The sequence below is a fragment of the Semicossyphus pulcher genome, unplaced genomic scaffold (assembly GCF_022749685.1).
Source record: "Semicossyphus pulcher isolate SPU_LCO1_2020_fin unplaced genomic scaffold, fSemPul1.0.p SCAF_9, whole genome shotgun sequence".
Taxonomy (NCBI): Eukaryota; Metazoa; Chordata; class Actinopteri; order Labriformes; family Labridae; genus Semicossyphus; species Semicossyphus pulcher.
The window spans coordinates 24,453,429-24,466,015 of record NW_027211770.1 but is presented as its reverse complement, the minus strand read 5'-3'; the positions used below and the strand labels follow the sequence as shown (position 1 = coordinate 24,466,015).

Below are 12,587 nucleotides of genomic sequence, written 5' to 3'. Positions count from 1 at the left end.
TCTGTATTGACTTAAAAAATGAGAGTTGAAAGTTTATTCTTGACTTTAAAAAATGCAATATCTTTTATCTTTTGATTATCTGAGTGATTATTCTGGAGTAAGCATTTTATGCTATTTTCCTGCTCTAAGTATTTTAAATGCATCATCAAAAATTTTTCCTAAACAAGCTATTTGAAGTTATGACTCTGCTCAGACTGCAGTGGACTTTTTTCTTTCCTTTTTCTTTTTGAATTGAGGAAATGTACATTAGACGGTATAGCTAATGGATGGAATATTAGATCATTGTTACAGTCCTAATCTCACCAAAAGGTGCATGTACAGGCTGCTCTGTTTTGGTGATATCTGTCAGAAAATGGGTATTGATTGTCAGTTTCAAAATAAAATGGCAGTATTCTCTCCCAGGTCCATTGTTAGTAAATATAAAATTGAAAATGTGTTTTGAAGGTGTAAAAAAGGCTCTGACATTTCGTGTGATTTGTCGTTCTTCATCAGGCTCTCGCTGCACGAGAAATGACGTCACCTTGTTAACAGGTTTTTTAATCGCGGGTGTGTGTCTAGAGAGTGAGAGAAGGCGCACGTGTTCACCGTGCTCTGCAGTTTAGATACGTTTTTACCTGGAATATAACATCCCTCCCTTTCCTTCCTCTGAGATGAAGCATCTTTTGTCCCGGGTATTGAGTCGATGACAAAACACTGGTGACAATACGAAAGGGTTTTAATGAAGACAAGGCGGTATAAAGGAAACTCCTTCTCCTCCCGTTCATTATTGTATCCTGACCGATACACTGTCCTCTTCGCTGCATAAACCTATAAAGAAATGTCCCTACCTTATTACCTCCTAAACAGAAGGTGTATATAAGATGCTGTAACACAAATTGCTGGTGATATTAGTGATGGTAATACAAAGCAATTTTTATATTAAATGTTCTTGAAGAATTATAAAACGGCACATAAATGTACAGTATTATTTTTCCTACCTGCTCTGTAAACAAAAGTGGCCATTCTATTGATCTTAATTGTGGACTTCACTGCCCTCTTGTGGTGCATTTAAGGTACTGCAGTAATTATATTAAATTGAGACTTTATCCCCGGTGCACTTAGCTGAATTAGACTCCGTATAATCTATTTGAATATATGACACCGGGGATCAAAGACAGCCGCATTTATTGCCCCTGTCCCTCCCTGGGACTGTGTGTGTGTGAGTGTTTTGAGAGGGGTGTGTGTTGGTAAAACAGCTCTGGATAATGAGGATCTACTGTGTCGGTGACGTCACGTATCCCAGGTGTGGCACGGGGAAACAGGTAGGCTCTTGTTGTCGCGCGCGGGCTGCAGACATCAGTATTCTTCGTGGTTCTGAGAAACTCTCCTGTGTTTCAGTGGAAGAGGGGAGCATCAGGGGTTTGTTTATGCTGGACAGGAAGGTAGTGTCATGCAGGAAAAAGCAATGAAAGGACTATAATTATCTCCAAGTGCCTTTTTTTTTCCTTTCGCTCTCCCGGGGACGGTCGGCTTGAAGAAGGGACTGCGCGGGTTGTCTGAAAACATGGAGGAATTATTCTGAACGCGTTTTTGTGGAGTATTTTCAACTACAGTGAAGCGTCTGAAGTTCAGCCCGCACACTGAGCTGTCTGAATTAGTTTAGCTGAATCAATATTTATGCGTTTGGGACCGCCCGGAGCCATCTGCACTCTTCCTGTTGAAGGTTTAGGTGAGTAGGCCGAACATACGCTCATGTAATTAAAACCATAAAGATATAGTAGGAAACTTTGCAATATAGGAGCGTCAACTTGAATTTACTTTAATTGGTCAGGAAAAGTCTTAGATCCCATAAAATCAGAGTATTGTCATCAGCAACGCCCAGTAAACAGGAAACGCTAATTTACAGACTGCCATGAAGCATACTGAAAAACATTTAAACTGTGTTCTCCATCTCTCCAGTCAGGGGAATAATACCACCCTGTTAAATTACAACCCAAGTCTTAAAAGTGGTAAAAGTAGTATTTTTATGTTTTGTTACTGTTATTATTAAATGTCTAACTAAAGCAGTGTATTTAATTACACTGTGAATATATCTATTTCAGAGTGCATATGGATGATGGCCATACAAGTAACATAAACTGGGCATTTTAGGAGTCATTTAATTGGTAAACAGTCAGTTAAAAGGAGAACTTTAAGTTTAAGATCCATCCTTTAAACCTTATTTTCAGTACAATGTTCTTTAAAGCCATCTGGTATCCTTTTCTGTAGAACTGAAAATCTTAAAAGTCCAAAACAGCCCAAAAATATCAGAGAAAAGAAAAGCAGCAAATCCAAACCAGCCAATGTTTGAAATGTTTGATTTTAAACAATTGAATTATTGAAATAGTTCTCTACTAATTTTCTCTCACTTGACTAATGGTAGAAGCTTAAACTGATGTCGATAAACTGACGATTAAATCAGCAACTATTATCAAGATTGAATTAGAAAATTAAGGTCATTTGTTAGACAAAATGTGTGAGAAATGTGAGCGTGCGTTATGTTACCTGGTATACCTTCAGCTTTTGGACTGTTAGTCGGTCAAAACATGAAATTTGTAGAGGTAACCCTGGGTGGCGGGAACTATAAATACATTCTGTGGTGCTTTACAGTCTAAACCATTAATCAATAATGATGAGTGTAATTGTTAATTGTAGGTCGTTTGTTGCACAAAAGTAATTGAGAGATTCGCCTGTTTATTAACATACACTGATGAACTTTTCTTTTCTTCTAGGCACTTTAAGTTATGAGAGACGTAACTGGTCTGTTTAAAAGGGGTCGGCAATATAGACAAAATCCTCTTTCACAGCATTTTAAACCTGAATAGTTTCCAGTTTATTAGGTAGCTTACACGTCGCATGTCTAATGCAGCCCTGAATGAACCCCTGCCTACATAGAGGTTAAATGTTCAGTTAAGCTGAAGGAGGCTTTTTCTTGTGTTACTGTTTTGTACTAAGAAATATCATCTTGGGCTCAAATTGAAGCTTATGTACTTGGGAAGTTTTGGGTATTTATGCAATTGCAGTACCTTCGTATGTGCTACGACATCATGTAGCCAAAAGCATCTTTTAGAATAGGGGTTTTTGGGCCCCTGAGACCAAACGGCTTCGAGTTGGGAGCTGTCGTTATCATCTTGTGATGGCCGAAGGTCTCAGCTGAACAGAATGTTTAACAGAAAATAATAGTGAAAAAAATCATCCTGAGGTCTCGGCCTGGCTCCTGGCCTATAATGTTTAATACCGTCGTTGATCTAAATTGGTTTTACAATATATTAGAAATATGTCTTTGTATAATGTTATAACGTATGTGTCTTTTTTGGATAGTCCAACAAAGTCTGAAAATGCTATACACTTAAAAATCCAAATCAGTGTCAGAATCTGTGATCTTCTGTGCAGGAGCGGAGCAGTGATGGGGGACATCGACCTGGAGCAGCAGGAGCCGCTTCCTGTCGACAGAGACGGGAGACAGGTCAAGACCGGAGCGGACCGGCCTGATGGAGACAGGAAGCGGGGATGTTGTGAGAAGTTCCAGGAGTCCGTCTCCCAATGGATGCTTCCACCAGACGACCGCAACACGTACCTGGAACGGGCCAACTGCTGCCCGCCCCCCATCTTCATCATCCTCATCAGTATTGCAGAGGTAGCTCCTGCCCTGACATACATAGTGTATGATGCTGGCACGATCAGTATGGATCCTGTTATGCACACAGCCTACATTTGGTTACATGCTGCCGTGGTGTTAATTACTGTATAGATTAGCTGTGATTGTGTTTACAGAGCAGATACGGAGGTGAAGTCACAGAGGCCACGGTGGGATGTCTTTAAATCAAGCAGGAAAATAATCACACTACAGTATTTTGTCAATAGCATACATTTCTGTCTTTTGGCGTCTGTGCTTCCTCCTTTAAATGCCCCGATTCATCAAGTGCAGTCGGCATGGTGTCAATAAAAACAGTAGTTTTCATGAGCCGTAGCTTCATGTTTATTAGGTACAGTTGATCCTCACTGCTGGGGGATTCAGAGATGCTTCTCCTGAGAGCGGAAACAGGAAAGCCAGACCCAATTTTGACTTTTAGATTCGGGTAAATAAACCCTCGTGGAATGTGGAGGCTCGGTAGGAGATATTATAAAACAGCAGAAGGGGGATGCTGTGGCCTCATTTTACTCTAAAACTATAGGTTGAATAGCTTGAAGGGGATGTACGCTGAGTTATTTATTATATCCTTTATTACAAACAGGAATGCATTTAAAATTGCGTGCGTCTAAAAAAAGATGCAGGAAATTAGATTTTAGTCCAGAAGCCGGAGTAGAGATGCATATACCTACAACTTAATTTATAAGCTGTATGTCTCACTGTCTGGAAAAGACTGCAATCTTTCTATTATGTGTAAGGCATCAGGCTTCAGCTAATCATTGCTTTTGTAACTCTGTGAAACAAAATGTAAGAATTTACTTTAGGTAGACGTAGAACTTGTTTGTGCAGCAAGTCTGAAATACCTCCAAACAGCTGAAACTGTAGCTCGTTCCGCGTGGGCAGGGCAGCTCCAGCCTTCTTCCTCTAAGTAAAATTGCCACCCAGCCCGCTGCTGACACATGGCGTTGTATGCCACATAGACGGTCGCTTTCCTTTTTAGACTGTTTGCCTTCATCTGAGCGTCCAATTTGTTTCTTTTTCTTTGGATTTTCACTTATTTTTGAAGTTGTATCTGTAGTCAGCGATCTTTTCTTTGTTTGTTCAGCCATAGTAGATTACTGTTTACTCACAACACTTGCAGAGACCGGAAAAGCAGCCGCTTAGATCCGCCTACCCTCTCTGGCAGACCAACCACTGCTGCGTGAAGGAGAACGTGTCACTAACTGGGCGCCGCTTGTGATTCTTTCCACTAAAGTCGCCACAGACACCCAGTCCGTAATACTGCAAATGCAAAGGCTTTCATCAGTGGGCCATAGGCTCAATCAGCATTGTGTTACCTCATTAGGCGATAGGTAGTGACATTTATTTACATGAAAATCTTCAAGATCATACCTTTAATGTTGTCAGTTGGCCTCATGTTGGTTAAAGGCTTATTGCTTTCCTCTCTCTTATCACTTATCAGTGTTTTGCACGCTGCCTATTCATACGTCGGGATGAACAGCTCTTTCTTTGTGGCTCACAGACGTCCAGTGTCACTGCATTTGAATGTCGGAGAATACTTGCTTAATTCTGGGGGAGGAGGCACTTTATTCAACAAGAGAAGATCGACTATGCTGCACTCTCTCAGCATGCTGTTGGCTCTATATTCCGACAGATACAGGCTGCAGTATAGGAACACACAGGGGGATTTTCTGCAGCTGGTTAAACAAACATCTGCATTTCTGATTCACTCTTTCCGTCTTTATTTTCTCAGCTGTCTGGGGTTGAGCTCCCGCCCTTCATACATACAGCAGCTTCCCTAAAAGGGCAAATTCTAGCTTGTTTTTTGAACAAAGGTTGAAGACTTAAACGTTTCCTTAAATATAAACTTTAATGTATGTGTCTTTGTTCTTCATCAGTTGGCAATGTTTATCTACTACGCCGTGTGGAAGCCTCAGAAGCAGTGGGTGACGCTCGATGATGGCATCTGGAACAGCCCCCTCACATACAAGCCTGAGCGCAGGCAGGAAGCGTGGCGCTTTTTCTCCTACATGTTTGTCCACGCCGGGTAAGCATTGGCAGGGCTTTTTAGGTACCTTAATTACACGTTAAAAGCTTGAGTCAGTGCGGAGAGTGGAAACATTTCCCACAGACACTTACAGCACAGTGTCACAGCCCTGCAGTGAAGACCAGTTTGGTAAAGCTGGTAATCTTTCTGGGGCTATTTATTAATCCTGTAAGACGTGTTAATTCATTTCTGCTGTCGCCAGTGTGTCTCTTTGCTTTATGTCGTCATGATTTTGACACTTCCCCCTTTGCCTCATGTCTTCATATTATTGCATCTGAGTATAGCTTTAAAAGGGGTTTTTCAAAGAGGAACATGGAGGCCCTGAAAGTACAGACACATCTGTGCAAACACTAAAAGGTCAGAAGACGTGGCAAGCAAACAGTCTCAGAAATCATGAGCATAAAAGCCACAGGAAGACAGGAAAAACAAAAATCGTGACTACACAGAAGCACACAGGAAAGACTACATTAGCAAAACGGAGCAAGTGGTTACAGTCCCCCGCTAACTGGAAGACACCAGACAGGATGTTTGCTTAAAGGACAAGGCGGGTGATGCTCTATGTTTTTCTTACTGTCGACAAAACCCTGTAAAAAGACCAAAACCAACAGAGATAAAATTGTTCTGTGTATCCAGATGTGGCTTATTTAAAATTACATGTTCCTTTATTACAATAAACAGAAGCAGTGTAGTTTTTTCAGTCCCATCTACTTCACCTTCTAGCTGTTAGAGATTCTCACTCAAATACTTAAAGATATAATCTCGAAGATTTTCATTTAAATAAATGTCTGTCGCTATCTATCGCCGAATGAGATAACGCAATGCCTTTGCATTTGCAGTATATTGTATTATTATAGAGAGTCTGTGGCCACATTTGCGGAAAGAAATCATAAGTTAGTGACGCATTTTCCATCAGCCAGCAGTGGTTGGTCTGTCAGAGAGGGTAGGCGGAGCTAAGCGGCTGTTTTTGCAGTCTCTGCAAGTCTTGCGAGTAAACAGTAATCTACTATGGCTGAACAAACATAGAAAAGATGGATGACTACAGATACAACTTCAACAATAAGTGAAAATCCAAAGAAAAAGAAACAAACTCGACGCTCAGATGAAGGCAAACAGTCTAAAAAGGAAAGCGACCGTCAGCCAGGAAAATCAAGAGTTACAACCGTAACAAAGGGAGCCAACCGTGGACGTATGCACCCATGAATGCCTTTTATCACCATAAGGTGCCGCCAAATAGAACAAAACTGAGAACTTCAAGATTAGTACTTAAAATAGGAAAATAGTCCCAAACAAAAACACTATTTACTCCTGTTGAGTTATATTTGGGGTTGCATGGTGGTGCAGTGGATAGCACTCACAGCTAGAAGGTTCCTGGACATAGTGGGCCTTTCTGTGTTTGCATGTTCTCCCCGTGCATGCGTGGGTTCCCTCTTGGTACTCCGACTTCCTCTCACAGTCCAAAGACATGCTCAGTAGGTGGTGACTCTGAATTACCTGTAGTTATGAATGTGAGCATGAAAGGTTGTCTGTCTCTAACCCCTTTCCCACCAAAAATTAGCGCATTTATTTTTTGTTTTTCAGACCCGGGAAGCTAGTAAATGCCGATTGTCTCTTTTCCCATTGACAGTGGAGTATACTCCTTTCGGTCTCTTTTCTGCTGCGTCACAGTCTGACGTCACAAATGCGCCGGAAACAGGGCGAACAACAAGCTCTCCCACCTCGCTGTCTTGCCAGTGTTGCTGCATCTTGCACGAAACAAAGAACAAAGTCACCATTGTATGTTGTTCTTCTGTATTTACGCGACAGCGGCCAGAACTTCCATGCGCGTCATAGCATCGCGCCAGAAAGGTGATGTTGGTGTGTTGACCTGGCTTTTGTGTTCCCATCATTGGCGATTGGACCCGAGGCGATAATTACACGGGTCAACTGCAGAGTCATTTGAGTCCAGGGTGTACCCCGCCTCTCGCCCAATGACAGCTGCCCCCTGCGACCCTGATGAGTGGATGGATGGATGGATGGAGTAATATCTGTTTACAACTTTAGTGCCCCGCTGTTTTAGGAATTTGCTGAGCCTTTTTTTTGTGGAAAAATAATATATTTGGGGCATGTTTTTAGAGTCATCACTGGGGCAAATGGACTGGGGGGAAAGTGCTACCAAAGGGATGGAAAGTCTTTAAGTATTGGTGGTTTTGTTCATTTTCTTGTATTGGATTTATCTTACCCAGAAAACGTTTGATATTTAAAATATGACCCATTAAATTGAATCCACATCAGGGATAAAATGCAGGGTTAGAGGCATTTGTTTTCTCTTCCAGCCTCATTTGATGTTTGTATGTTTTCACCACCATGGTCAGTTTTATTCTCCTCACTTTCTCCACCTCTCCCTCCCCAGTGTGGAGCACATTGTGGGCAACCTGGTGATGCAGCTGGTTCTGGGCATCCCGCTGGAACTGGTGCACAAAGGGTTTGAAGTGGGGATGGTTTACCTGGCAGGAGTCCTGGCAGGTCAGCATCACCTGTTTTCTTTTCCATGATACATTATGTTGGCTCTTTCGTTACATAAGCAGCTCTCCAAAAACATCACTGTTTCCGAATGCTTTGCACCGAGACGTCTGACACATGCTTCCTTTGAAGTTGTGTTTTCCTGTTTGTGTCAGAGTGAGACCCGGCTGTCACTGAGTGTGAAGCTGAAACATTTTCTGTTTGCCCTCAGGCTCCTTGTCCAGCTCCATCTTTGATCCTCTGAGTGCTCTGGTGGGAGCTTCAGGGGGAGTTTATGCCCTGATAGGAGGCTATTTCATGAACGCAGTGGTGGTAAGTTCACAGACAAGTTTACAGTTTAATGGGAAGAGTCGGTCTGAACATTTAGCAGCATTGCAGACTGTAGTGTTTGCAGTGTTTACATATGAGAAGGGTTTCTGTTGGTTTTTACTAAATAAATTATGCTGATAACTATTAGAGACTTATTGCTCAAGGTTTAGGTAATATTTGGCCAATTCTGCTTTGCAAAGGTCACATTTTGATTTGGTTTTAGACACAGTTACAGTTCAAATATTTGCATTGTCCTTATACATGTGATTTTTTTAATCCCAGAATTTCCGAGAGATGATTCCTCTCCTCGGAGTGTTTCGTATCCTCGCCATAGTGATATTTGGTATGTTGTCCTTGAGATTTAAAGCACTTTCTTCCTGCGGAGATCACACTTTTAAAATAGTATATGTAATACTCTGTTCTCTCTCCAGTTGGCGTAGATTTTGGATTTGCCTTTTACAGAAGATTTGCCGGCGATGAGGATGGCATGAAGGTATGACTTCCCTTCCCTCTCTACAGTAGGACAGAGAACAAAGGGTCGCGCTGAGCCTAAAGAAGGTTTAAGCTAACCTCCCCCGAGCTGACAGTGTTTGGTGATGGATTTGATGCGCCTGTGGCTGCAGACAGGATCAGCAGCTCTCGCTGGGACTTGATTATTCATGCAGATATGTAGCTCCCTGCATGGGCATGTACTAATGGACAAAGACAGAAAACCAACATTACCCGTTACTTCTTTTTTAATCACTAACCCACATTGATAAATGGCCTTGTACTTTGATCCCATAGTTTCAGTTTGAACTAATAACACATCTGAGGAGTCCATAAAACCTGATCCCTTACTCCCTCCCCCACCCCGCTATCTCCCTTCTTTCCTGGTAATTTGTTTTGGCTGTTAAACTTGTCCAGCAACTTTTTGGGTGTTCACCTAATTTCACTGAGGTTAGATGAGAGCAGTCGAGGGTCTATGCTCATGTAAATTTGGATAGCTAGTCCCACAGGATGCTTCTGACTTCATTTTCTCCCTCCTCAGGTGTCCTTTGTGGCTCATTTTGGAGGAATTGTCGCAGGGATGACCATCGGTTACGTGTTCTTCAGCGATTACAACAAGAAGCTCCTCAAAGACCCTCGCTTCTGGATTTGTATCGTGGGCTATTTAGTGTTTTTGCTCTTTGCCATCCTCTTCAACATCTTCCTGACCCCAGCGTCATAGGGCCAAAAAGCTGCACTCGACTACCTTTTTTTAAAAGTCAACACTAAAAGCCTTAAAGTCACACTCAGGATGATGTTTTTACCGATGTGTTTCAAAGCAAAGTCAGGGACGTTGTGAATGTAGCACAGGGTTTTTGTTAATGTCTCATCAGATTTTCTGTTTTTAAAAAGCAGAATTTGTGAGATTAAGTGGAAGAGTGCCTCCTGCTGTTTATGTGTAGCATTGCAGAATTCATATTTTATATTTTAGACTGCTGATTAAAGTGTGCTTTCAAAGATTCAGTAATTAGACCTGTTTTTAAATGTTAGATTTTAGATCTTGTAGATAGATTATCAGACATTTTATGAACACATTGTTCGTATTTCATATACTTCTTCAACTGGAAATAATGCCACACTTTTCATGCTCCTCTTTGCTGTCACGTGTTTGCTGTTGAAACATCTGTTATGGAAGTTAGGTATTCCTGAAATGTGTCTTAAATCAAATCTGTGACAGCACTTACCAGAAGAAAGAGTTATCAAAGAAGTTCTTAGGAAAAAGGAATGTAAATGGTTTACCATCAGGCCCTGGCTTAATGCCACGTTATTGTTTCAGTCACTTCCTGTTGACAGGAAGCAGATGATTACTTGTTGGGTTGTAAAACAGATTCATTTTCCTGTTATACTTATTGTTTTCTTTAGATTTGTGAAATACACATTTTGGCATCAAACATGCCAGCTTTAGGAAACATCTGCTGTAACTTGTTGGTAAAATTGATACCATTAATACTGTAAAATATCCCTTCTTAACTGCTAATCATTAAGTGGAAGTGGTATTCATATTGTGTCAGTACATCTGCAGTTTCATACGTTTAGACCGTACGGGTTTAACACCAGAGACAGATCTCCTCTTAAGTTAATTTCTAAGATTACGGGTAAAGTGTGACCAAAGACTAAACAGAGACTTCTTACACTCTGTTGCATTTCCACAAAGATTTTCAAATAAACTGTCGTGTTTTTTAATGAAATGTTGTAAATTAAATCTTTACGTCTGCAGAAACAGAACAAAAGCATTGATTTTTGTCGGACTCATATACACATAATTCACATTAAACACATTCTCTCTTGTCATCCAGATAATCAGCAGTTAGCAGTAAACATAGTGCATGTAAAGCAGCCTGCTGTGTGATGCTGCAGGGATGTATTTGTTCCCATATGGCCACGCCTGCTTCTGCCATATGTGGAAAGTTCCATAGTTTCCAAACTCAGCTCATCGATAAAACTTAGCGCATCAATATTCAATTAGCATGAACCTGTTTGCCTCGACCCTGGAACCATGCGTGATGGTATGTTGCTCTATGTAACTCAGCAGTCCAGAAGGCTCGTGTGATTGGACGATTCTGCTGAAATATTATTATAGTGTTTTTGCATTGAAATTAGTTTGAATATCAGTGTGTTGATGTTAAAGTAAATGGACTGTACTTATATAGCGCTTTTCTAGTCTTTGCAACCACTCAAAGCTGCTTTTACACTACATGTCAGAATCACCCTTTCACACACTGATGGCAGAGGCTGCTACCTAAAGTGCCCGTTGGCTTTGCCACCGGGAGCAATTTGGGGATCAGTGTCTTGCCCAAGGACACTTTGACATGTAGACTAAGGAAGCTGGGGATCGAACCTCCGACCTTCTCTACCACTGAGCCCAAGCCCTGTAAAGAGTTAATTACATTCTTTTAAATGCTGAAAAATCTGGGTTCTTTAATTTCATCTGTTTATGCCTGAAGACAAAAAAACAGACACAGTAGCGGCAACTGGGAAACATGTTTTACTAAAAGGAACGTCAAAACAAAAAAATACATTTTATGCTTTAAAAAAGTTTTGAAATATGAAAATCCGAGCTGAGGCAAATTAAAAATGCGCCTCTCCAGTGTTGTTTAAAGACATAAGAGTACTGTTGTATGATTTCTCCACAAAATCAGTGCAAATATACTTTTAAAAAATTCTGCAGGGCTTGATTACTTCTTCTCTCCCAATGCAAAGGCTATGAATGTATATTGAATCTATTTTATTATACATTTATTTTACCAGGAAATAATCCCATTGAGATACAAAGTCTCTTTTATAAGGAGTCCTGGCCAAGGCAGCAGCATAAAATGTTCACATACAGAACAGACGGACTAAAACAAGCAGAAAATTCATCTAACAGTAACTTCCCAGCATTCAGCAATAAGACATTCACTAATCAAATTATCCTTTATTCTGTTTTTATAATTGCTCCAGTTTAAGTTGGCCCTGCAGCTCAGACCAAGATGCATGAGCAATAACATTAAAAGCACTTTTACCAAAGACAGATCGAGTTCGAGGAAAGACAAACACGATGTGTCCATGTGACCGAAGGCTGCAGCCACTGAACGTTTTAGGAGTCAATAGACAACAGAAATAAGAAGCCAGTTCACGTAGTATCGCCTTGTAAAGAAAGATGTAGCAGTGTTCCATCCTACGGTTATATGATGAAGGCAAACCAGCTTTCTCATACAAGATGTGGTGATATCGCAACGCTGCATTGTACACTCAACAGTCCAACATTTACAGTGAAGATGAGGTAGCATGCATATAAAGAAAATTACCGTAGTCAATAATTGATAAAAATGTTGCTTGCAACAAAAGAAAAACAGAGTTTATATACCAATATATATTTACATTTCTTTGGTTATCTTTACTCAGGATTTTTCACCGAAGTAAAAGACTTATTAATCTCATAATTTACATTTTCAAGCCTTATTCGTGATAGGGAGTAATCCATGGGACATCCTGGAGCTAAAGTATTGTATAAGGGAAAATTGATTGTTATGACCAGAATAAAAACAAGAGGAAATAGCTCTTGGATTGTCCCAA

At 40.8% G+C, this 12,587-nt stretch overlaps 1 protein-coding gene across 1 annotated transcript; it reads left to right on the top strand.

The window, feature by feature from the left end:
* Window positions 1–1,334: 1,334 nt before the first annotated feature.
* Window positions 1,335–10,743, top strand: rhbdl2 (rhomboid, veinlet-like 2 (Drosophila)). Its single transcript, XM_069655906.1, has 8 exons — window positions 1,335–1,708; window positions 3,412–3,655; window positions 5,548–5,696; window positions 8,086–8,198; window positions 8,407–8,507; window positions 8,787–8,847; window positions 8,936–8,997; window positions 9,535–10,743. Exons 2-8 carry the CDS (start codon window positions 3,425–3,427, stop codon window positions 9,712–9,714), a joined length of 897 nt encoding a protein of 298 aa, XP_069512007.1. The 5' UTR covers window positions 1,335–1,708; window positions 3,412–3,424; the 3' UTR covers window positions 9,715–10,743.
* The last annotated feature ends 1,844 nt before the right edge of the window (window positions 10,744–12,587 follow it).